At 37.2% G+C, this 27,357-nt stretch overlaps 1 protein-coding gene across 4 annotated transcripts in view; it reads left to right on the forward strand.

Annotated features, from left to right (window-relative positions):
* The window catches only part of plxnb3 (plexin B3), a 188,165-nt gene that overhangs the window by 113,879 nt on the left and 46,929 nt on the right, over window positions 1–27,357 (forward strand). For all 4 annotated transcript variants that reach the window (XM_009303770.5, XM_068223098.2, XM_689822.11 and 1 more), the window contains exons 4-9: window positions 6,890–7,018; window positions 9,816–9,916; window positions 12,848–12,980; window positions 14,651–14,810; window positions 21,277–21,385; window positions 23,933–24,041. In XM_009303770.5, coding sequence (XP_009302045.1) covers window positions 6,890–7,018; window positions 9,816–9,916; window positions 12,848–12,980; window positions 14,651–14,810; window positions 21,277–21,385; window positions 23,933–24,041 — 741 coding nt within the window. The remainder of the gene's footprint in view (window positions 1–6,889; window positions 7,019–9,815; window positions 9,917–12,847; window positions 12,981–14,650; window positions 14,811–21,276; window positions 21,386–23,932; window positions 24,042–27,357) is intronic.

The raw sequence follows: 27,357 nt of genomic DNA on the forward strand, positions 1-27,357 counted from the left end.
CAATTTGGATATTCTTGTATCGTATCTAGTGGTTCAAGGCTACTGGAATTGAGACAGTGACACCTTTCAAAGCCTAAAAACATCATATGTCACAATTTAGCTGCTATTTAAGGCACATGGACAAGAGAGTGCAGGAGGGTTTGAATCTCTTGTTATCTTTAAGGAGGAGTAGGGTAGAATTAATTCATGAGTCATGCGAGGTGAAAAGAAATACATGATTATCGACTCCTTTTTGCATGGTAGGATTTAAAGGAACAGTACAGTCAAAACTCGTCATTCAAAAGAACAAAAAACGAAATTGTGCTGAAACTTTATGCTAATCTTTTCTGTGCGATAAGCTCCCAAAAGCAACGGTGCCTGTATAATGCAAAGATTGAGTCATTTTGCATTGAAGAAAATAAATCCCTCCTGGAAGCTCTGCTATGCCATTGAAGCTCAGATTCAAGGCCCTGATTTATTCAAGTGATGTGCACATGAATGAACTGCTGTGATGGTACTGCTAGCCAAATCAGGCTAAAACAAAGTTCATTTAAAGTTCGTCTCAGGAGAAAACTTGCAAACTTTTCTGGAAAAGTTAATATTTGCTGGTAAACACCTCACATTCACTACGTTTACATGGACATCAGTAATCAAATTATTTGCCTTAATCTAATTAAGAGAATCGTTTCGTTTTCCGTTTTGTTTCCGTTTTCCTTTCCTTTACTTTTGTCATTCAAAACATCACAATAGAATTGTAATAAGAGAATGTAATGAGAGAGTAATGTAAGAGAACAATAAGATTAAGCTGTTTACATGAGTTGCTTTTTGAATGTTTCTTTCATGGTCCCGTTTTACATGTTATAGCACATAATTCGATTAACGTCATTGCGTTACCGCGCTATCCGCATTTCCTCCGGAGTTTCATGTAATTTCGGGTGTTTCATTATTAATTTGTCAACTTTAACTATAGTTTGGCACTTTCACTTTCATTTGGACATGCCCCCCGTGTGTGTGTGTGTGTGTGTGTGTGTGTGTGTGTGTTTGTGTGTGTGTGTGTGTGTACGTGTTTTTGTGACATATCAGGACACAAATCTGTAGAATGATATGGGTATGACATGGGTATGATGAAAAGGAGGTTAAATATGAGGACATTGGTAACGTCTTCATTTCTCAAAATGTTTATAAATCCCACAGGATGAGTTTAATCAGAGAGTAAGGCTGCACACAGTCTCCTGTGATGATTGGGTTTAGGGGTGGGGTGGGGTGGGGTGAGGGCAATACAATACACGGTTTGATTGTGTGTGAATGTGTGTGTCTGCTTGTATTTGTCTGTGTGTGTATGTGTTTGTCTGTAAGCATGTGTCTATGTGTCTGTGTGTGTGTGTGTGTGTGTGTGTGTGTGTGCGTGTGCGTGCGTGTGTGTGCTAGGTAATAGTTCGATTAAGGTGTTTACATGTCTTCACTGCATTTATAAAATACGACTACAATCGGTATACTCCACATGTCCTTGATTATGACCATAATCGGATTAAATTAATCAAAAATCACTGTTTACATGGTGGTAATTAATTAGCATTAATTAGTATACATTTAAAGTGCCTTTTTTATCATTTTTTAAACTCACTCACTATCCTTTGACTTAGGTCCCGTTTACACTAATGCGTTTTAGTTTTAAAACAGTGTTTTAGAATGAAAATGATCCTTGTCAATATTTGCATTTCACCTAGCATTTCTGAACAGCTCCATCCACACTACACCGCTCAAAATGCACACTCTGACATGCGCTACAGCATATGCAGAGGTCTGAGCTCCGGGCAGTCAGCGGTTGCTTTAAGCACACGCACACCTCCCCAGGTGAGATCAGCGCACGATGGACAGTTCATCAAGGATAACCAGCTGAATTTCATCTCACTATAATTGTTAATATATAAATATTTTAGACGTAATATTTAATTCATCTGGTCTCTATCTAACAACTCTTCCGTCTTTTGAATCTATGTGTTATAGGCTCCGTTTTGTTATAAATATACATACAGTGAAGATGACGGTCATATAAATATGTAGGTACACAATGCCTCAGCATTTTTGGTGTCTGTTAAGTTAATATCAAAATGTAAATAGGCAGTTGCTTATATTATTTTTCTTATTGTTAAGATAGCCAGGGTGATGTGAATGACATTATAAAGTACACTGTTGCCTTTGAAGATTTACCCGAGTTCTCGCCTTCTCGGGAGTTTGTTTTCCACATCATACTTGCGACGTCTGAACTTATAAAGAAAGGATGCAAGACTGAACTTTGTGCACTTAATATTGAGAAAAACCCCAATCACGTCTCCGTTTTCCCCCATCCACACTGACACGGAGCAGCATTAAAATGAAAACAACCTCCTCAACGTTTCTAAACAGTCCGTTTTCGGGGCTCAAAAACTCCGGGGTAGTGTGGACGAAAGCGTAACCGTAGCAAAACTTAAGCGTTATGATTTTCTTTTAGTTGGAAACCGCTAGCCATTTCCATCTATAGTAGGATAATAGGAAAGAAAAACAGCCAATGGCTACTGGTTTCTTTAAAAGTAACTTCTTTTGTGTTCAACAGACAAACTCAGACCGATTTGGTACAAGTATAAGATGAATAAATGTTGACCGATTGTGTTTGTTGGCTTTCTTTTCTTCCCTTTCTGGGTAACTCTCCCTTTAAGATGATGGAATAAAGTGCAATACGATTGAATGGATCTGTTTTGGATGACCTGTTTCTTTAAAGTCAATCAACAACATTTATTCAGCTCCAGAAACATCCTCAGTTTTCTGCTAATCTGTTTTGGGGCCACAATCTCTCATGATCTATCGGTTTTGTCCGCTTTTTATTTGGGAATTTCTGGTATTCATGTGTGGCTGGCCCAGTCTGGCCTGGAAGTGTGATGTGGAGGTGTGTGTGTGTGTGTGTGTATGTCTCTGTCTGTGTGTACTGTATGCGACTGTGTGTGAATGTTTGTGTCTGCTTGTATTTGTCTCTGTGTGTGTGTGTGTGTGTTTGTCTGTAAGCGTGTGTCTGTGTGTCTGTGTGTCTGTGTGTCTGTGTGTCTGTGTGTCTGTGTGTCTGTGTGTCTGTGTGTCTGTGTGTCTGTGTGTCTGTGTGTCTGTGTGTCTGTGTGTGTGTGTGTGTGTGTGTGTGTGTGTGTGTCTGTGTGTGTGTGTGTGTGCACATATGTCTGTCTGCCTGTTTGTCTGTCTGTCGGTCGGTCTGTATGTGACTGTGCGTATATCTGACTGTGTTTGTGTGTACGTATGTGTGTGACTGTGTGATTGTCTGACTGTAACTGTGTGTGATGTATGTGTGTGTGTGTTTGTTTGTTCTCTCATCAGCATGAGAGGACTTGTTCTGAATGCGTATTGTAAGTGCCGTGGGGAGAAGCGTTCTCAGGGGATTGGGTCACATGCGGCGCGCTCTGGGTCGGCTGATAGGGGTGGCTGCAGCCGCGCTTGGAGTTTTTCATCCCTCAATCCCCTCCGGTGCTGGATGAAATATTAATGGCCAAACTCTGAAACAGCAGCTTGTTTACCGCCCAAATTTTTCCTCAGGCTGAACTTATCACAGACAGCCCACGGTATCACTTCTCCTGCATGCGAGATGCTGGAAAACACACCGGCCTGCTGAGAATGCAACTCGCCTGAGCTTTCTGTGCCTCTTTTTTTAATGCAAGTTTATGCATACGCTTTGATTAGCAATTCAAGCTTTTGTTCATACTTCCGAATGAACCACAGCACTTAATTCACCCTGCAGTGTTTGTGCTACACTCTAGGCATGAGATGATAACCGATTTACAATGGTTTGTAATGTAAAGGCATGGGTATAAGGTTCTGACTGTATGATAACCATGGACAAAAATATCATAGTTTCACAGTATCACGGTATTGTGATTACTGCTCTAAAATAAGTTATTTTTAAATGTTTGACTAAAAACATCCCTTTAAACACAATATATTTTATTTTTTAAAGATTTAAAAATATTTTGAAACAGTAAACACGTCAGACTACTTTAAATAATGAAAATTAATCATTGACTTCTGCTGTCTTCATTAGTTTCAAAAACAGATTTCTTAACAATTTAAGACGGCATCTTTGGATATCGGCGACGCAGTGGGTAGCACGTTCGCCCTACAGCAAGAAGGTCGCTGGTTCGATCCTCGGCTCAGTTGATGTTTCTGTGTGGAGTTTGCATCTTCTCCCTGCATTCGTGTGGGTTTCCTCCGGGTACTCCGGTTTCCCCCACAGTCCAAAGACATGCGGTACAGGGGAATTGGGTAGGGTAAATTGTCCGTAGTGTATGAGTGTGTGTGTGTATGTGTGGATGTTTCCCAGAGATGGGTTGCGGCTGGAAGGGCATCCGCTGCGTAAAAACTTGCTGGATAAGTTGGCGGTTCATTCCGCTGTGGCGACCCCAGATTAATAAAGGGACAAGAAAATAAATGAATGAATGAATCTTTGGATATCTTTCTCTGCTGGAGGTACTGTTGTACTGAAAAAAAAGTAAAATAAAGAAATCTTACTCATACCTTAGGAACAATATTACAGACAATTTTGGCGGTTTTAAAACAACAGCTGCATCCCAAATGGCACACTATGCACTCTTGCACTATGTACTTGTGCACTTACACACTCAACAGCATAGTATATGCATGTAGTGTCAACCCAAATGGAACACTAAAGGTTTTTTAATATGTTGAAATTCAAACTGTTTTCCTGGTGACGTTTGCCGGTTGCCAAATTAGTTAAATAAATGACCAAAGTACCAAATAATTCCTGCCATGAGTATAACTGCATTCACCACTGGGTGGCGCTATAATCACTCTCTGAGAATTTTGCTTTTACAAATCCAAAATAAATCTAGTTATGCAACATGTGCACCTGAAAGCTCCGCCCCTTCCACTACATGAGCAGCGACGGTCGATACTTCCATACTTCATTTTACCAGCTGAAGGAGTGCACCATCCGGGTAATTAAAGTGCACTTATTATTTTCAGAGTTTTCAGTTTGATTGCACTACTCACACTATTTATACTACAAAATGGCGTAAAATAGTGCATAAGTATGCGATTTGTGACGCACCTTTTGACTTCTTTTAAACCGCGGTATACCTTAAGAACTGTTATCGTCCCATGGCTAGAGTGATAGTAAGTGTTTATTTTTTTTTAAGTGTTGTTTACGACTATTTTATTTAGTTTTTTAGGGAAACAGTATCTACATCAGAAAAAGACCATCCAAATTAAAAGCTATTGGTCAACCTACAATTCAGAATACCTTTGAAAAACAAAATCGCTTTCACATTGATTGTGCTGAATGTAAGTTTTTGAGTCTTCTAAAGCATAAAAATACCATAATATGTTTGCAGACATTTAAGAAACATGCTAAGTGAACATTTATCTGAAAAACAATGCTGAAGTCAGATATTCTGCTTTGAAAATGTGCGTTATGTGCTGGAACGTCTGTCTTTGTTTTGGTTCTTTTAACCCGACCAATGCTAGTTTAGCCAATTATGTTTCAGCACCACGGGTTGCCTTTGTGGAAAACGGTGTATTTGATTCATTTAGTGAGGAAGGCTCTCAAACTGTGACCGAAATGCAACCTCCGGGGGACAGTAGCAGACTCTGAAATGAGACGCAGATTCAGAGTTCCACGTGAGGTGGTTGTTAATTAGCAAATAATATACATATTATGAACGTAAACATTAGGTGAGCAGGTTGTTTTGCAAACCTGTTTCCTAACAACACACTATGTGACAAGATACACAGTGATAAGTAATTTGGCTGTTTGCACCAGACAAAAGACGTCAGAAATTTAAATATTGCCATTCAGAAGCACAGAATAGTGCACTCACTGCACCCCATCGAAATGGTCAGGTTTATTATCTAACTAATACATATTAAACCTCTTTAACATGATTAAATGTAGATGCTGAATCACTGATATGTGTTGGTTTGCACTGAGTCACAGTCCTGAAGTTCAATTTTAAACGGTTTATTTTATTTTTACTGCTGCTTTCAGTAGAATGGGAATACATGTCACGTGAAATGGCATTCAAACTCACATTAATAGCATTTAACACTGAATAAAGCACATGAGGTGTACCTGAGGTGATCATTGTCAGTTTTCTGTTGTTCAGCTGCAAGAAATAGAAAACATTTCTATAATATAAATTTGAGGTGTTGGTTTGAACAAAAAACTCCATTTATTATGTAAAATTTTCCTTCTATCGCGTGCCATTGCTTTTATTTAGAACACAATTTAAGTCAGCCTTTAGGCCCAATAGTCAGGCACACTCCTGTGTATGTCATCAATCTGGCAACCTGTGCTTGCATGTGTTTTGAACCAGGAGTGAAATACCTAGTTCAACCACTGGGTGTCAAACTTGCATACTGCACCTTTATCATCCTATAGATCAACTATGGACCAGTGTGGTGTCTTAATTTATATCCAGAGAAATAAAAGATATCCAAAGATGCCTTTTCAAGATAAAGAAATCTTTGTTTTTAAAACTAATGAAGACAGCAAAAGTCAATGATTCATTTCAATTATTTAACCTGACACATTTACTGTTCCGAAAAATCATAAATGTTTCTTAAAATAAAATACATAATGATGGGGAGGGGTTGTTTTTAACCCAAACATTTAAAAATAACATGTTTTAGAGCAGTAATCACAATACCATGATATTTCTATCTAAGTATCCTTCATACCATCAGAATCTCATGCCCAGTACTGATTAAATTGATTGCGATAAAGGGATAGTTCACCCAAAATCAGAATTCAGTTGTTATTACTCACCCTATGTTGTTCCAATCCCCTGAGACTTTCAGGCAGGACTTTTTGCATCTGAACATATTCTGATTTAATGTGCTTTTATTTCGAATGTAGGTATTCCTGCATGCAAATGGTACTGGGACAAAATACGACACAGTGGAGGTGGATCCAGAGAGTCCCATTAACGCTGATCTACTGCTGGACGCCACCAAACAGAACGTCTTCGTATTGACTGAAAGAAAGGTACTGGAGACAAACTGCTTCCTTTTATCTGGCGTCAAGTGAAACAAACAGCATCTGTTACATTCACACTCTCAAAGGGGAGATTACACGTTTGCTTTAACAAACATCCTTCGAATGACAGATTTCTTCAGATGAAAGTCTGGTTTCGTTTTGTTTTTTGCATTGAGCAAACGTCAACCAATAAAGCGCAGGCCTTTCAAAGTTTTTTACCAAGTCTTATCTGTCACATCCATAATAGAGAGATGTCACATCCATAACCCAGTGTTTCCCTCATAAATGCAAAAATGTATAATAATATAAAATAAATCAATTTTTTCCCAAAACCAAGCAAGCCAGTGGTGACAGTGGCGAGGAATAAACTTAACCAATTGATGAAAGTGAAGTAAAAAATATATATGGTATATTATCTATATTATCTGTATTTACAATTATTCTTCACCAATTGATAAAAGTGAAGGAGAAAAAAAACTTGAGAGAAAAACCAGGCTCAGTTGGGCACAACCATTTCTCCTTTGGCCAAATACATTTGCTCATTTGTCCTATTTTGACTGTTATGCTGCGTTCACACCAGACGCGGAACGCGCGTCAAGCGCAAGTGATTTTCATGTTAAGTCAATGCAAACGCACAAATAGACATCCTGCGGCGCAATACGCAAATTGCGCGAATGGCGCGAGGCGAATTGGGCGTTTTGCGCGTTTGACGTGCTTAACGAGCGTTCTCTCGAGTTCGAAAATCTGAACTTCAGAATACATTCGCGCCGTGTTAACCAATCAGAAGCTTGCTCTTGAGGGGGCGTGATTGTGACATAGAACCTGTTGTTGGTGTTCCGAGGGAAATCCTTCAGCCTTCACCGACAACAGTTCATCATACTTGGCTTGGCTCAGTCAGAAGCACCGCTGAAAGCCTCCGTCATCCAGGTTAAGTTTCTGGAGGAGTTTATGAGCTCACAGAGCTGGATGCACCTCTGAAAGGATGTAGTGGAGTCAGACACGACCCTAAACGTATCGACGCTGTTTTTCAGTCTTCATAAAGCACATAAACACTGTTATTTTCTTCATAAAATCCATGTTAGCCATTTAGCTATGAAGCTAGAGTCTTCGGGCAGACAGCCCTGCCCATCACGCGAATCCGCGTCTGTTCTGAAGTGAATTTGACACGGGAATGAAGCGGGGTTTGACGCGCGAATGAAGCGAGTATACTCAAATGTTCACGCGGCTATTTACGCGCGAATAGCGCGATTTATCCTCGCGTTCCGCGTCTGGTGTGAACACAGCATTATGCCATCATAAATTATCAAAATAACCCATCGAAAAAGGCTTTAAGACATAAAGTAAGACATGCAAGTGAAGTCAACTTTCACTGTATTGGTGTTAAATAAAGAACATTTTACAAGTAAAATTTATTCTAAATCTTGGACCTTACTCTTGAGAGAATAATAAAGTTGTGTTGTGTTGTATTGTGAAGCACCAAAGGCCGCCCATATTATTGTCACTTATAATAATTATCTGGCTATTCTTGTTATCTATGAATTATCAAATGTACTTTTTTGCAAGAGAGGCTTGAAAATTGTGAAGCTCTACGTTATTATCATTATTATCTTTATCATCATCATTATTATTATTAACATAATTTTTTATCATAATGCACAAATTCTGACTGGGGAAAGTTGAATGTGCTGGCCAGTTTGTTATTTGTCTAATAACTGACAAAAGTCACAGTTTTTACTTTAAAACTTTAACAGAATCCTATTTCCCCCCTAGTTATATATGTTGAAATTAATTAGTATTTTAAATATAATTAGCCTATTTTTTCATATTTCTTTATTCTAAGTGTTTAGAAAATGTTTTTGGTACATCAAAAAGTGTGATCCTCTAAGTAAAATGTACTCAGTTTCGATAGTATTTGGTCCCTCTCTAAACTGAGTACTAGTTATTCATGTTAATGAGGCAATGAAAGGATTAGTTCGGTGATGATTGAGCACTGATGATGAACACCTGCTGTTATTACAGAAACACAGAAGAGAAACCTAAAACTACAGCTGACGTCAGTCACATCCTTAGATGAAATCAGCTGAAATATAAAACATTGAATCTCTCAAAATCTCAGCAAAGGATCATTAAGCAACTCCACAGCAGCTTAACTTGTTACCAACCTGTTTGCCTTTATTTAAAGAGTGACCAAATACCCTCTGAACTGAGTAAATTTTACTCGAGAGGATTTCGCTGTGTAATCCAACAACAACAAAAAAAAAATCATATTTATATAGAAATGAGTCGAATGACTGCAAAAACGACTGCTTTTTGAGAAAAAGAAAGAACCACTTCTTTTACCAGGCTAGCTATGGGCCTGCTTATCTGTTTGATTTGTATTATTTTATTTGGGTTGTGCAGTTTAATTCACAGAGTTTTTACACAGTTTACTGTATACTGTAAACTCGCAGATTTTCTTGGTCGCATCCATAACGCATGTTTATTTTCCTCATTTAAAATATATAAAAAATGTTTACAGATTGATATCTTTCTGATGTTATTACTCTGTGGTTAGTTGATTGTTAAAATATAAAGAAATGTAACATATACTTTCTATGTGCGTTGATGTTTTGAGTTTTTACTGCAAATGTCACATCTATAACTCTGGAATTGCTCCATTGTTGAATAATTGCTGGTGATTTTGTCTCGGCAGCCAATCAGAATCACACTGTTCGCGTATGCAAAAGTTGCATTCTGTTATATTTTATCGGTTTGCAATTTGTGAACAGTGCTTAGGGCCTGTGATTTGTGTCTCTGTGTGTTTCAGGTTACGAAGCTCCATGTGGCTCAGTGTGAGAAGCATTTAGACTGCCACTCCTGCCTGTCAAATAGAGATCCCTACTGCGGCTGGTGTTCGCTGGAGGGCAGGTACTGGAGCTCACCTGTCTGCTGTTACACACACACATGCACACACACACTACCGCCTGCTCTTTCAACACACACTTCCCATCAGGCCACACCTCTCGCTTTACATAAACATCTCATTTAATCATACAAAGATCTATGGAAATGATTCAGAATTGTTTTTTTCAACGACTTCTGCTTCTACTGCAGTTGCACTACCGCTTCAACTATTGTGGGATGTTCGTGTAGTACTGGGACTTTTTTCTAGGGATCATTTTTAGGTTTGATGCTACACTATTTGTTAAATTTTATGTCAGTATCTGTTTATATCCTTTTAATAGGGATCAAAAGTCACAGTAATGTAACAAAACACTTCTGTTTCAAATATGTGTCGCTTTATTTTAATAGAAATTTCACACTATTATCGTTAATTCATTTTCCTCTGTTCCTCATTTATCAGGGGTCGCTACAGCGGAATGAACCACCAACTATTCCAGCCTATGTTTTACGCAGCGGATTTGGCACTATTAACAAACCATTAACAAACTCTTAACTCTTTAGACTTTGAGCTTATTAAACAACTAATCAGCTGCTTATTAATAGGTATTAACAGGTCCTGGGTAGGATTAGGGATGTAAAATGAGATCATACCTATAAGTGCTAATAAACAGTTAATAACTTAATAATAATAATAAATAATAATAAAAATAATAACCCAAATATGTTTTTCTTTTGAAGCTTTTATTCATCAAAGAATCATAAAAAACTAATGAGAACACAAATGAGTAATAAAAATAAAGCATTGTTTACATTGCAACTGTTTTGAAATTCATGCATTCTTAAGGACTTCTGACTTGAAATAAAACCGTACTAACATCAAACTTGACATTACTGTGCACATGTTTTGTTAAATAAAAAGTATAGTATAGTATACAGCTTTATTTTGCTTGTTTTGACACATTTAAAAATTGTGGCTTAGAAATAATTAGTTGTTTATGTTTGGTGTGAGGGAGGCAGTGGCGCAGTAAGTAGTGCTGTCGCCTCACAGCAAGAAGGTCGCTGGTTCAAACCTCGGCTCACTTGGCGTTTCTGTGTGGAGTTTGCATGTTCACCCTGCGTTCGCATGGGTTTCCTCTGGGTGCTCCGGTTTCCCCCACAGTCCAAAGACATGTGGTACAGGTGAATTGGGTAGGCTAAATTGTCCGTAGTGTGTGTGTGTGTGTGTGTGTGTGTGTGTGTGTGTGTGTGTGTGTGTGTGTGTGTGTGTGTGTGTGTGTGTGTGTGTGTGTGTGTGTGTGTGTGTGTGTGTGTGTGTGTGTGTGTGTGTGTGTGTGTGTGTGTGTGTGTGTGTGTGTGTGTATGTTTCCCAGAGATGGGTTGCGGCTGGAAGGGCATCCGCTGAGTAAAAACTTGCTGGAGAAGTTGGTGGTTCATTCCGCTGTGGCGACCCTGGATTAATAAAGGGACTAAGCTGACAAGAAAATGAATGAATGAATGTTTGGTGTGGACAGAGATAAATTTGGTAAACCCTTTATTTTGAGTTCTGAAAAGTCATGTGAAATACAAACTAATTGTTATACTATGAAAGCATGACCCGTTTGCTACACGACACACAAAAAGTAAAATGAATGAGGAGGCATGTGGAGATAACACAAAATCTAAATCAAGTAATTTTAGCATATCAAAGTCATATTTATGCGTATAAAATATATTTTCCCAGCAATAAAATTGTGGCTAGTGAAAATGCAGAGTGGCTAGTAATGTTGGAAAACTACTAGCCACAATGGCTGGTGATCAGAAAAGTTAATGTCAAGCCCTGTTTATAATATATTACGTTGGTAACTATTTAAAATAATGGTATTTAATAACATGAAGAAACAGTTAGTAATACATTTATTTTGGTAATCATTCATCTTTTTTTAATATTAGTAAAGAAATTTTTTTTAAGTTTAATAACGTTAAAGTAAATAAAGTTCATGTTAACTCACAGTCAGGGCCGGAGCCCTCAACCCCAATGTGAAAACGAAAGTGACTGGTTATGAAAATGAAGTGAGGTGTCGCGGACCTCTTTTCTGCCGCCCTATGCGCGGATATAACTGAGGACACGCGGGTGCTGATGGAGGTGTCACTCACGCCGCCCTCTATTCTGTCATCTATGCGCGAATATATCTGAGGACGCGGGTCGTGAGGGAGGTGTCGCGGACATAACTGAGGATGCGGGTGGTAAGGGAGGTATCGCGGACGCCGCCCTCTCTATACTGCCGCCCTAGGCGGCCGCCTAGGACGCCTCAATGGACGCGCCGGCCCTGCTCACAGTGCATTAACTAATGGCAGCAAGCACAACTTTGGATTAAAATAGTGCATTACTAAATTTTGACTATGATTAATAAATGTTTTATAAGATTATTCATACTTAGTTAGAGTTAGTAAATAAATTTATTAATGGATTATTATTCTAAAGCAGGGAGCACCAAACGTGTTCCTGGAGGTCCGGTGTTCTGCAGATTTTAGCTCCAACCCTAATCAAACACACCTGAGCAAGCTAATCAATGTCTTACTAGGTATACTTGAAACACCCAGGCAGGTGTTTTGAGGCAAGTTGAAGCTAAACTCTGCAGGACACTGGACCTCCAGGAACGAGATTGGTGACCCCTGCTCTAAAGCGTTAGCAATACGTTTATGTTTATAAACCGGCCAATATTTAATTTAGTCACCAATAATCATCCTCTTCTCCTGGAGTTTTTAAGTTTCTTGCTTGCTCATGCAATGGACTAATTCCATGGTATTTTAAAAGTGTTTGAGTTTGACATCCTAAATCACCATCCACCTTTTTTTCAAAATCTTACACTTTGTTTGCATGCCCTAATGTTGAAACGTTTACTTTTATAAGATATCTCAAAATCTCTGCAAATTTCAGCAGCCTCTTATCTCATCTCGTGTGTTTTTGTGTGTCAGATGCACGCGGAAAATGGATTGCGCACGACACGCTCAGCCTCATCACTGGATCTGGAGCTACAGCCACGAGCGCCAGTGTGTGTCCATCCAGAGTCTAGAACCCGCCATCCAGAGCAGAGAAGAGCAAACGCAGGTATAAAAACCCTGTTCCCAGATCACCTCCCACACGCCGCTGCCACATTACAGTCTGTAGGCTCCTCATTACAGCTTATTTTAGCCAAGAACTGCACACTTAGACAGGAAGTGACTCCCTGACCGACATGCAACACAGTGCCTAATAAGGTGTTATGTCATAAGGCTGATAAAGCTGTGAGACTTAATTCTGGCCTGTAAGTGCAATGAGCCATATTTTGTCAATTTCCTACTCTAGATTAGGGGTTTTTCAAACTTTTAGGACACACACCCCCCAAGTTTGTTCAATTTCATCGCGCCCCCACCCCCCCCCCCCCCCCCAGGCACCCCTCCCTCGAGCTAAAATTATAATGCATGCGCAAACATCATTCACATATTACTTGCTGCATTTAAAGTGTGTAGAATCAATTACATTGAAGCATAAATACCTTACCTGGTTAAGTGTGATGGCTGAGCCGTTTTCTGCGAGGACAACATGCTAATCTGTGGTCGGATTTCTGATACGACTAGCCGTAAATCATCTTGACTGTCAAGAAGCATGAGCCATAGCCACAGCTAGTTTATTGCTGGAAGTGGTGTTAGTTAGACCAGCAGGGGGCACCCAATCTGTGGTCTGTGTGTGTCCTAATGCCCCAGTGTAGTGAAGGTGACTCTATACTGCTCAGTGCTCAGATTAGCATCACGCTAAGGAGGGGTTTTGGGAACAAATTAATCGCTGAACGAATCATATGGGAGTTGCTGGGATTATTAGTTAAAAATAAATGCATATTACTAGACAATGAAAGTGTTTTTTGACCTTGCATGCATATCTGACTGTTGTTGGAGATCCCCAAAACCAAAATATGACCTTTTTAATGCATAATAGGGGCTCTTTAAATTGTTTTAAATTCAAAATTGAAATGTATACATCAATTTAAAACCTATGAATGACAAAACATTTCTGTGATTGTGTATTAAAACCACTCCACTTTTGCCATGACCTCTCTTTTTGGTTTTAACCAACTTATCCCTCAAGTTTTTCCAAACTTTTCTACAAAAACAAATTATTAGTCATTTGGTTATCCCTATGATCACACATGGACGGATCATAAAGGTGTCTGCAAAGTCGTACCTGATTTAGACTAAATCTCTTCAATGTGATTCATATTCAACTCAAATTTTAAAATTCTTTAGCTTCTGCTATCTTTTGTTCTCTTTGAATTTATTGACATATTAAAGTGATTGTTGAATCAAATGCACTCTTGCTTGCGTTTACTTTGATTCTACTTTGTTTTTGCAGAAAACTATTTTCATTTCTGTCATACATACAAAAGATTAATGTTTTTTCAAGATACCAAAGTCTGTCTTCAACAGTAGATGTGTCAATTAAAGACAGCATTCTGTGCTCGAGGTCTTCAGTTGCACAACACACATTCTTATAACAGGTCAAGAATTGTAGGTTTTTGCTACACCACAGACAGACTCCACCAGATCACATCTTATGCAATACCCACAGACTATTACACATACCCCAAAACCTTGGTTTTAACAAGCCGAGCACAAAACCCCCCACCAGCATCCAAAACAAAAGTATCGACAATATCTCCTATTAGTATTCACAAGACCAACCGTGGCCTTGCACCGTCTTAAAATGTCTGATCTGTTTTTTTCTTCTTCTTCTTTGCTTTCAAGGTCTCTTTCACAGTTCTACAGTTGCCAGTCTTGTCAAAGGATGAGTCTCTATCCTGTGCTTTTGGGAGTTTGGCTGCTCAGCCTGCGGTTGTCTTGGAGAACAGAATCACATGTCAATCACCGGCGCCGGAGCTGCTCCCGCCGAGTCCGCCAGGCAACGGTGAGCCACGCTGACTCCATCACACTGCCAACACGCTTCAATCCCAGCAACCAACTGTTGAGCCGAGAGACTGAAAGCCAAACCATTTCCATTCAGGTTTATTTGTATAGCGCTTTTCAGAATAATTTGTTTCAAAGTACAAAATGGTGCACATTATTGCATTACAATCAAAATCAGAAAAATTACGGTTATTAGTTTCCATAACTTTATTAGTTACTAATAGCTTTACCTAATTAACTAGTAACTAATAGCTAAGTCCCTTTAAGGCAAGTCATTTCTCTCTGTAACCATCTTTGAAAGGCCTCTCGGGCATTCTGTCTGAATGGAAAACATCAAATTCTCCACAATTGTTTGCAAAGTTTACGATTACATTACAAATTTGGAATCACCAATAAAATTAAACAAGATCTGTCTCATAAGATTCATTTCTAAACGTTCAATCCAACTAAAATCAACATATTTTCAGGTTGCCTGAGCTAATGCTCATGCTCTCTGGAAAGGAACAAGATCACGGCACCAACTTCATTTATGGCCATTCTACACATATCACACATTATCAACGTCAGGTTGTGCTGGTCTTCAGAAGTAATTCACAACTTGGTCTTGATGGCAAATCTCTTTCAGTAATGACAACGACTCATTGTTTACATGTTTGTGAGTGTTTGAGTAGTTGCTTCCAGAGGTGGGAGTAGTCACACATGTGCAAGTCTCAAATCATAACCTTTAAGTCAATTTTTGCCAGACTCAGGTCAAGTCACTGCTTATTTCAAATCAAGTCATAGCTTGGTTTAGCAAGTCACTTTCAAGTCAATCACATTTTTGGCAATTTTTGAACTTTTGCAATTTCCTATCTACAAAAAAAAAAAAACATGTTCGCATAAAAGCCGTGTTAGCACATTATAAAAAAATTTACTACTACTACTACTAATAATAATAATAATAAAAGTGACATTACAAAGACTATAATGCAAATAAAAACTTACATTTTGCAAATATAAAATAATGAAAAGTAATCTCATTCAAGATGCCACAAACATGCCTCCTTTAATGCAATCAGGGCAGACTTGCTATGGGGAGCACCGTGTCATGTGATGTGTGTTTGACAGGATGCGTGTACTTTGTTTGTTTTATACAGTTTACAAAACCAAAAACCTTATGTTTTCAGGTGTAGTTCAGGTGTATTTAGTTCATTTAAAAGTCTGTCTGTGAAGCAAGTATTCGCTGAGATTACAGTGCGTATTGTTGACCACCAACGTTGTCGTAAAATCACACGTCTGGTCCGAGCTTCTCCCTCGGAGAAACGTCAGTCTAAAGCGATCAATGATTGACTCCTGTACTATTAGACGGAGCTTCATTTGACATATTGACTGTTAAACTTTCCCCATTCAAAACTATACGAGTAATACGACTTGTGTATTCTCTTTGCTAATAGCTTTTAACAGTTAAAGTTAGTATATATTAACATAGTTAACCTGCGGTTATATAGTATATAGGTGATGCTTTCTTAATCTGTGCTTCTCCTATTGTTGTCTGAAACCAGCCATTATGCTTTTAAAATCTTGCCTTTTTTATAATTAACATCTTGATGCATTAACGCCATTTAGTTGAATGACTTTCAAGCTATAATTAAAGGCATAGTTCACCCCAAAAATGTGCTCACTGTATACTCATACTCAATTGGTTTAAATTGAGTTTCCTTTTTTATGTTTAAAAAAAGAAATAATTCTTAACAAAATAATATGTTTTGAAGAATATTGAAAACCAGTAACCATTGACTTCCATAGTAGGAAAAACAAATATTATGGAAGTCAATGGTTACAGGTTTGCAACATGGTCAGTATCTGGATGGGGGCTCACTAAGAAAGCTAAATTGCTCCTGGAATGGTGTTAGTGCAACAGCAGGGGGCGCTCTACCTGTGGTCTGTGTGGGTCGTAATGACCCAGTATATTAATAGGGCCTCTATACTGCTCAGTAAGTGCCGCCTTTCAAATGAAACGTTAAACCAAGGTCCTGACTCTCTGTGATCATTAAAAATCCCAGGATGTCCTTCATAAAAGAGTGGGGGTTTAACCCCAACATCCTGGGCTGGACTGGCCTCTGTCCATCATGGCTTCCAAACCATCCCCATGTAATAATTGGCTTCATCACTCTGTCTCATTTTCACCAATTAGCTGGTGTGTGGTCTGGCGCAATATGGCTGCCATCACATCATCCAGCTGGATGCTGCACACTGGTGGTGGATGAGTAGATACCCCCATTGTGTAAAGTATTTTGAGTGTCCAGAAAAACTATATTTTATTATTATTATTATTATTATTATTATTATTGTTGTTGTTGTTGTTGTTGTTGTTGTTGTTGTTGTTGTTGTTGTTGTTGTTGTTGTTGTTGTTGTTGTTGTTGTTGTTGTTGTTGTTGTTGTTGTTGTTGTTATTATTATTATTATTATTATTAAATGTAATCAAATCTAGCATTTGTAACTTGTTAATTCACTATAACCCTTATTTAATTGCTAAAAAAATGGCTATATTTTCACTGGCCAAGTAAGATTTATTCTATAATAAATCACATTATCTTTCATAACCATACATGGCTTCAGATGTACCTCATGTGTTTAATGAACATATGCAAATCTTCATCAGTCAGTATTTAAAATAGCTTAATTCTCAATTAGCATATTTGAATTCTGGATAAATGGGGGAGATCTGTACATGTGAAACATGCTTTCATGACTGCACTGGCACATTCAAGGAAAGTTTCTTAGAGTAATGTATGTTTTCTGTTTGTAATGGTTTTTTTTTACTGACAAAGTAAATTGTATTCTGTACATATAAACTCATTTTGATGGCTGCAATACACTCCAACATGTTTGGACAGAGGTTTATCATGGTGTAACATCAACTTTCAAAACTAGATCAAATGTCTCTGCGTCAGAAGCAGATTTAAATGTCACAGCTGTGATCGTCAAAGGTTTAATATACATATTGCAAATCACAATCTTTAAGATTTAAGATCTCTTGGGTATTTAGATTAAAAACGCAATCTTTAAGGATTAATCTTGCAGTTCTAACTGAAACTGGTTACCATGTTCACCCAAAAATGAAAATGTCCTGTTAATTTACCCAACCATAGATTTTGAGCTAAATTGGTGGTCCTCGGTCCTAATCAATAGCCGTGGCTCCTGTTCACTCACTGAGGTCTTGTGAAGCTTAAAGGGCCATGAAACCCCCTCGTTTCAGCAGGGTGTTTTCACACCTCTACTTTGGAAAAAGTCAGAAAAGTGGGCGTGTCCAGCTCTGTTTAGGGGGGAGTGTCGGAGGAACTAAAGTGGGATGGTGTGGAAGTGTCTATTTGTGCACGCGCGAGTTTCAGAGTCAAAATACACACCCACACAGACAGGAGAAAGTGATGGTGTTTAACCTACATGGACATCTGTAGTCGAATTATTTGCCAAATTATTAAATGTTGGACTTTAACTGCAGTTTGGCTCTTTCATTCAGGGAATTCATTCATGCCTCTCGCGACAAACGAGATATTTGATTCGAGGAACTGCTGCAAGCGTGTATTTTACATGCAATGTTTGATACCGCACGGTGAATGAGAGAAAAAAAAATTCTGCATTTCCCGGAAACTTAGATGCACACGGCAGGTAGTGTCAGAAAGCAGCGCGTGTTATTCCGGTCACAAAATGCGGTGCTAACATTTCTGCACTCAGTGCAATAGTTAACTTAATTCAATACGAACAAACTGAATAAACAAAGAGCACTGATCGCTCACTTACCAAATCTGTAGAGACAGAACAATCACCAGCAACTAGAGCCGCGTCTTTTTTGAAGAGAATACTACAAGCAAATCCAGATTTCAGCGTTTGCAGATGAGAACAGCTCTCAGGTAAACAATAATCCTCCTTAGACACGTAAGTTATTGTTGTCGCGCGTCGCGTACACTGTTAATCCTCACGTGATCCAGATAAGCTCTCACAGAGTGAAAATGAAAACGAAACTTAACAGCAGCAAACTATAAAAGCAACACTTCACGCTTGTTTTGCCAACACAACGTGGCGTCTTTGTGGTGTAAACACGGTGACAATAATGAATATTAATGAAGTTGCACAATAGAGTGCGCTGATTGGTTTGAACCAAGCCTTACTCATGCATTAATGCATCACACTGTAAGACGTAATAAGACTCACTCAGGCACAGACGCCCAGTCTGCACGCTGGAATACAACGCTATTATGTCATGACCGTGACGCAGCTTCAAAAATTTGTTTCAAACAGGAAGTACAAATTTGCTTGAAATAACGCAAAAACAACCAATTTACACTTTTTAGTGAAATATAGGTGTCCTAATAGTGTTTTTAGCAGTGTGGGACACGTATACGACTGTCAACAGCTCAAAAAATGTGTTTTGGTGTTTCGTGACCCTTTAAGGACCAGTCCGTGTAAGAAAATGAACATTATTTACAATAATATTAGCTTTAGAACACAGCCTGGTCAAACAGTTCACAGCACATATGTGAATGTAGTCCTAATGTACACTTTTGTACATTAGTTCTACATTTTATTGTATTTTTGCAGTAACTTACTGCAACACAACAACTGCCCCTTTACAGTAACTTACCTGTAAATATGTTTTACAGTAGCAGGGCCCTGCCACAATTCACAATAGAGTAGCTCCTCCCCCTTTGAAAAAAAAAAACAGCCAAGAGTGTTTTATTTTTATACCAGCTCTGCTAGTGAGAGTGGTTGAGATCAAGTGCATCAAATGAAAAGCAAATGAGAAGAGTCTTGAAGGGGGCGGGGTATGTCAGATATTAGAGAGCATTTTGGCCCATTTCCAATGAGTGATAGGGTATGGTACCATTTCCACTCAAATGGTACCAAAAAGCGAACCGTACCATACCACTTTTTGGGTACCCCCTTCAAAAGGTACCTTGCACAACTAAAAGGTACCAAAAGGCGGAGCAAGATGCACAGCTGAATGCTATTGGTTTACATAAAAACGTCATTAGCGCATGCGCAAGCCAGGAGATTGAAAACAAATGAACCGACATTTTTAAATTCTCAGCCGAGACATTACATTGTACTATCATATACATATAATAACAAGCAATGGTCGACCCAAGCTCAAACCTCGTCGTCATCTTGATGAACAGCCACAAAGCCAAGAAGTAGAGCAGAATCTGCTGTGTGTCCTGTTTTTGTTTACAAGGCCGTCTATAGCAGTTCATGATCACTCGCTCGTTATTTTAAATAAGAAAATTCTGGGCTGATGATAATGATGTGCGCATGATTATTGAACGGCTTCTGACATCCTTTCAGAAACAAACAAATGCGAGAGTGAAGTGTGAAAAAAATAAACAAAGGAGCAAATGATTCTTTCAGCAACCTAAAAGATGAGCAAACTGCCATGTTTAACCATCACATGGCCTTTCTGACTGTTAGTTTTTAACAAGATGTTAACGTTATATGTGTTGGTGAAGAATAAGATGAGAGGTTTGTGCTGACTGTATATGTTTCATATCGTTTATGAACCCAAATAAGGCCTAAATGTAAGTTTTGGGTATTTTTTATTTGTAATTGGTAACATTTCAGAGAATTTAAGGATATGTATATATTTTATTTATTTATTTTTATATATAATCGCAGATGTTACAGTAGGCTATTTTGTATTATCATTGATCCGCAGCTGTAATCTGTTCATAAAAAGGTTAATAATTTACGTATAGTCACAAGTATTTATATATATAAAGCATTTGTTTACTAAGAAGGGCTTCTATTATGATATGTGAACTTCAAGCGAGAATGACGTCGACTGCAACTTTCTGTTGTACAACACACCTACCAAAAGGAGACCCATACCAAAACGTACCGTAAAGTACCGTACTTTACCACACTTAATTGTTCAGAAGATTTGATGAGAAACTGAAGTATGAGGTGATGTGAACTCGACATTTCATGCAACATTTAAATCAATTTTAAAAAGAAATAACAAATGACATTGATTTAGCTGGATTTTATAAAATGTCTTAACTTCCCTGAATTGAGATGGTTTTGTGTGAATACATTTGCATGGATTTTGTGTACAGTATATGCATTAGCATGGATTTGCTGACATTTAAAGATGATTCAGTTGATTTTCCTGACATTGAATCTGGGTTACAGGGATTATTTTGACGAAGGGTATTAGCTTATCTCCTGCACAACTAGAAAATGTCAGTCTGCCGGGACTCAATATTAAAGCTTCTAGGCAAACAGCAGAGATCCTGACAATGAACCGTGGATCGCTCTAGATCATACTCCAGATCTGTGGTATTTACTGTACAGGGATGGTTAAGCCCATGTTAAATATTGAATATCGAGTGCTCACATTTCAAGGTGGAAAATCTAGGTCAAAACAGAGGAGATTGTAATTGCTATCGGACATTTGCTTGCCTGATATTTTACATGAATCTGTGTATTTCTAGATCATGTTTCTGTTCGAATGGCACTGAAGTTCGGAGACGTGACCATCTCACATGCAAATATCACCTTTTATGACTGTAAAGCAGTTGGACGGCTCAACACTACCTCACCGTAAGGAAACACACAACCACAATTCATGCACACGTATACACAACACCATAAATAGTTCTTGCTGTTTTTGAGTAGGTGAATGAATTATGTAATATATTCTGTTCTCACACAATACTCCACCTTTATTTTTATGTTTTAAATTTACAAATCAGCTTTTTTTTTATACACTCAAAAAATAAAGTTGCTGCTTGTTCAAACTACTTATCTGAAATGAGCTGAATCAACATCCTTCTTGACGTTTTTTTGGCACAACTTAATTGTTTTATTTTCAATCCACTTAAATTTGTTAAGTTAACTTAATCGATTTGTGTTGCGACAACATGAAGGAATTGTGTATAACCCAGCATCTTTTACAGTATACTTAAAAGCGAATTAAATGCAAGTAAAGCATTTAATAATTCAAATAACCTTCGTGAAAATAAAATATGAAAATACTGATGAAACAATGTTTCACTGACATTCAGCCTAACAGATGTATGTAAAATGCAAGAACATGCTTATTCTTACATGTGCTTATTAAAATATGTATAAAAATAAGTAAAAATATTTGTATTTTTTATATTTTAATTATTAAAATGGTTTAGATAACTCATTTAACCATCAATGTAGAAAAAAAATTCTAAGTGGCTATAAAATGTAATTACTTTCATTTGCAATTAGATTTATTCTATAATGCAAATTCAGTTGTTTTAATAATTAGACATTTTGGTGAAATTTTTATCTTTATATTCCACTGCCACCATAAAAAAAACATAGATGATGTCTGTTTCAGTTAATGTACTTATATGTGAATGAAATTATTATACTATTTATTTTGCTGCTAATTAAAATAAAAAGTATTTGCATTCAAACCATTTTACAAATTTATTTATAAAATTTTTTTTGACAGTTTAACTAAAAAAAAAAAAAAAAAATATATATATATATATATATATATATATATATATATATATATATATATATATATATATATATATATATATATATATATATATATATATATATATCGGTTTTGTTTAAATGCACCAAAATACATCGCCTATATTTCCTGAGAAATAGATACAAATATTCAGTTTCAAAATGGGATGTAATCAGTAACGCTGAGCACTGTAGGATGTGCATAAACAATATATAATGTGCATTAGTTTACACAAACGAAGCATACACACAGGTCAGTACTGAAAGTTGAGGTTGACAGCATGGTGAATTAAGTAAAATAAATAATGATAATAAGAAAAGAAAAATTTAAAAGAGAGAAAGAAAAGGGAAAATATATTAAAGTGAGTAGACCCTTTTCACAATTCTGTTTTTTTTCAGTTGCGAAAGTCGTCATAGTTGGGTACACTTACAATTATACAACAAACAAACAATTTTTTTACAATAAGCAATTTTTTTACAATCTTATTTGCTTTAACAATAAAAGAAAAACTCCACAGTGATGTTATAAAGATGTTGTGAAAGAGGAAAAAAATAGTGTGATACTGACGGCAACCAGAGGAGATAATAATGTCAAATTTATCTCAGCCCCATAGACGCTGCATTAGAAACATCTTGCATTTTAGTAATTTCATTTTTTGTCATTTGAAGCAAAGATGATTTAATGCATACATAAATGCTTATAAATGTTCATACGTTTTTAAAAAAAATCTAAATATTCAAAACTTAAAGGATTTGAAATGCAGATGACTGTTAAACGTGTCATAACAGGCTTGTGAAAAGGGTCCAAAGGCTGAGGGGGTTGCATGTGCTTTAAACTTAAAGGATTGTAAGCTTGTGCTTCGAACCATTTATAGTTTAGATTTTTAGTCCTGATATAATTCTTTTTTTGTGCTTTTCGTTTTTGTGTATGGAAAAAGTTCATGAGAATCCTAAACGAGTGAATAAAATAAAAGAGAATAAAAAATAAACTGAAATATAAATATTTTGGTGAAAGAAACCTAACATTACACAGCATTAAAAATGTACTATATCACTATAGTATGTAGAGATGAAGTCAAAATAATTCGCCCTCCTGTGATTTTTATATATTATTTTACATTTTTCCCAAAACAATGCCTAACAGAACAAGGAATTTTTTTCACAGTATGTCTGATAATATTTTTTATAAGTCTTATTTGTTTTATTTCGGCTAGAATAAAAGCAGTTTTTAATTTTTTTAACCATTTTAAGGTCAATAATATTGACTCCCTTAAGCAATATATTTTTTTCAGTTGTCTACAGAACAAAGCATCGTTATACAATGACTTGCCCAATTAACCTAATTAAGTCTTTAAATGTCACTTTAAGCTGTTTAGAAGTATCTTGAATAATATCTAGTCAAATATTATGTGCTGTCATCATGGAAAAGATTAAAGAAATCCGTTATTAGAGATGAGTTATTAAAACGTTTATGTTTAGAAATGTGTTGATTAAAATCTTATATGTTAAACAGAAATTGGCGAAGCAAAATATAAAGGGGCTAATAGTTTTGGTTTCTGTATTTTCAACTGTATTTTGGCTATGCTATAACAGCACATTCCCACATTCATTTAATGTTATGTGCTGTAGATGCATGGCGTGTGTGAGCAGCGTGTGGCCATGTCACTGGTGTGTGAAGGATGAGCTCTGCACTCATCGTAAAAGCTGCCCTCGTCAACACGTCATCTATAATAGCAGGGTAAGTGTTCATCTCCTCCACCGCTTTCTCATTTCCTGAGCTCTACACATGACCCCTGTGGACAGTGCACAAGGTCGCGACCTGTCATTATCAGTGTAAAGATCTTTCTTCTTTCTCAAGGTCAAAAATGAAGGATTACTGCAATCAATAGGCTTCTTAAACTGGAACAAATTGTAGGGCGGGGATTCATTTTGTCATTTGGGATTCTGGGATTATGGTGATTTGCTATTGGTGGGTATCATGTGAGTGACAGGTTGATCCCGCCCTTATATGAAATATTTGTTACAATATTGTCTGTGATGTGGTAGTCCCTGTACCGGCAATACGCTTGTCTAACAATAACAATCAACACTCACATGCTTCGATCGCCATCATCAAACAATGGCCCAAGCGTCACCGCCAACATCAGTGGCGGGAAAAATGGCGGGGGGTAGGGCAGTTACATACTTTGCCACATGGCAACTCTGCATTCTATAGACTTTTTTCTTAGAACGCAAAATTCCCATTTTGTTTTGCGTGTATGCGCAAGGAGAACTTCCAGTCCATCTGATCCAGCTGATGCGTATTACAGTAACATTTGGACAGCTTTGAAATGATAGTTTTAACCTATTTTACCTGCTTTTAACATCTTTGAACTAATACTGTTGTCGATCAGCACCATCTCCTGGACTGATTGTTTAAACAAATGTGATCTAATAGGATGGAAAACAGTTGCTGTGAGGCATTTTCTCCTCATTGTCAGATGGCATCTTCTGCAGTTTAAATGAAGCCTCGTCATCGCCAAAGTCAACAGTTTCTCTTTCTTTCAAAAATAAAATCAGCCCAAACAAAAGTAATTCTCCAAAGTGTTTGGCACACACACACACACACACACACACACACACACACACACACACACACACACACACTATTACGCCCCAAGTCTAGGGGAAGCAAAAAGGGCATAATAAACGAAGAAGAAAAAAACAAATGTGTTGGGGTGGTGGATTTCCCAAACAAAACAAAACTTAAAGCAAAAGATTCCCTTCGGTCGACAACCAAACTCACACTCAGTTGAGAGTATATATGAATAAATTTATTATAGAAAAAGGTGGTTAATATAAATGAGCATTTCTTCAGGGTGACCACAGGCCAAAATAACAAACAAAATAATCTATAAAATAAATCCACTAAATTACCTATTGCTATTTAAAGAAAAATTCAAAAAAGCTTACCTTACTTCCTAACATAAAGTCAAAAGTAATCAAATAAATAGGCAGGTCACCCCTACACGCTCAAACTCTCAAAAATATTTTAACGAATGATGGTCATCAGTAGAATGGTTGTTGTTGGTTGTCGGCCGAAGGGGTGAGGGAAACCCAGGAGCTCCACTCCAAACTCCGAACGCACAGAAATGAGCTCCCCGATCCCTGCTCCTTTTTATACATGCTTTTGCGACCAGCAGCCAATCAGAACAGGGAATCACGCCGGTATGGGAGCCTATGAGACAACAGAAAAACAACAAGGAGGCGGGACTAAAGAAAAAGACAGAGTACAATCCGCAATAATAAATAAATAAATAAAAAACTTCAGTCGTAACACACACACACACACACACACACACATAACCTGTACTGTCCCACTAACACACTGATTTAATAGCTGTGATAAAGTGAAAAAAGAAAGTGCTATTTTGAAATGTCAGAAAAGCACAAACCGTGGTAAATACTACACAACACAAACTACCTAAATGAAACATAAATGGCTCCCGAGTAGAATAAACATGCAAATCAGCCAGCAGAGCATACACAAGAGACTTTTATTTGTCATTTTTGTAAAGTGCATGACTTGCATACCTGTTAAGGTTCATGCCAGTAATCTGGTTTGCTATATAATGCAGTGAAGTATTGTGCATGTGTGTGTGCTTGTTGAAGAGCCGCTTACAGCTGACAGGCCAGAAAAACACACACACACACACTTTACATCTGATGGCAGACACGTGAACTAGAACGTTTTCTCTCGCGCTTGAACCACAGATCTGACAAAATATAACGGCTTTAACGCACACTTTTCAGTTGTACATCACAAAAACACTCCAAATCCACTGAAAACGCTATTAAAACCCATTTTGGGAGCGCAAATTACCTGTTGTAAACGCTGTAAATGGAAGTTCTAAACATTCTACCGGAAGACGCTGGTTGTTATGGCGCCCTCCATGCAGCAGCCAAGAAAGACGTCAATAGAGTACCTAAGCATTATATAAAGTAGCAATCACTTCATACATTAACGTTTGATTTTAGGCATAAAATATATATTTCCTAGGCATTTTATAGAATGCCGGATAGAATGCATTTTATAGAATTATTTTCATGGATCTAAAATACGCACAGTAATCTGTCCTGGTTAAAAGTCCAAGATCAGCAGTTAACTACACATAAACAGGGAGTAATCTCCCATTGAAGCAATGTTATTGTAAACAAATATAATTAAACCATATTTAAAAAAAATAACTGTAAACAAAAGAAAGCAGGTGAAACATACAATGTTTGATAATGAAAGGATGATCACGCGCACACGATTAATATAGGTCTGTTTATAATCTGTTCAAAGAGTAATAATTAATGCTTCTCGATTTTAAGATCACATTTGCACTAATATTGGGCCATCATGCTTATTGTCGAACCCTGCTTTTAAGAAAACTACAATTTAAAAATAATTTCCAACCAGCCAAAGTGGCTAGTGGAGGTGTCTGTCTAACCCGCCAGAGCTGAAATCTACCTGCATTTGGCGGGTTGGCGGGTGTTAATGTAAAGCCCTGTATATATATATATATATATATATATATATATATATATATATATATATATATATATATATATATATATATATATATATATATATATATATATATATATATTAATTACACACACATAATATATATTAATTACACACACATAATATATATTAATTACACAATTATTTTATATTGTGGCCATGGCTATGTATATATATGTTTTATTTTATTTCTATTCAAATGATAATGTTTTGATTATTATTATTATTGGTAATAAAATTAACTTTCCAAAAACAACTTAATTTAAAAAATGTATTATGTTCAAAATTACAAAAAACTCAATCAATAATCTTGCATTCTTACAGTATCTGCTCTGTACAAACAAATCACAGCTTCTGCAGGTCATTTGCATTTAACTCTAACACACTAAATGAGCAGGTGGAGGTCAGCTTTGCTATTATCGAAAGTCTTATTTTGTGTGTGCATGTGTGCGTGCGTGTGTGCCTGTGTGCGTTTGCGTGTGTGTGTTTGCGCGTGTGTGTG

Source organism: Danio rerio, chromosome 8 (assembly GCF_049306965.1).
Source record: "Danio rerio strain Tuebingen ecotype United States chromosome 8, GRCz12tu, whole genome shotgun sequence".
Taxonomy (NCBI): domain Eukaryota; kingdom Metazoa; phylum Chordata; class Actinopteri; order Cypriniformes; family Danionidae; genus Danio; species Danio rerio.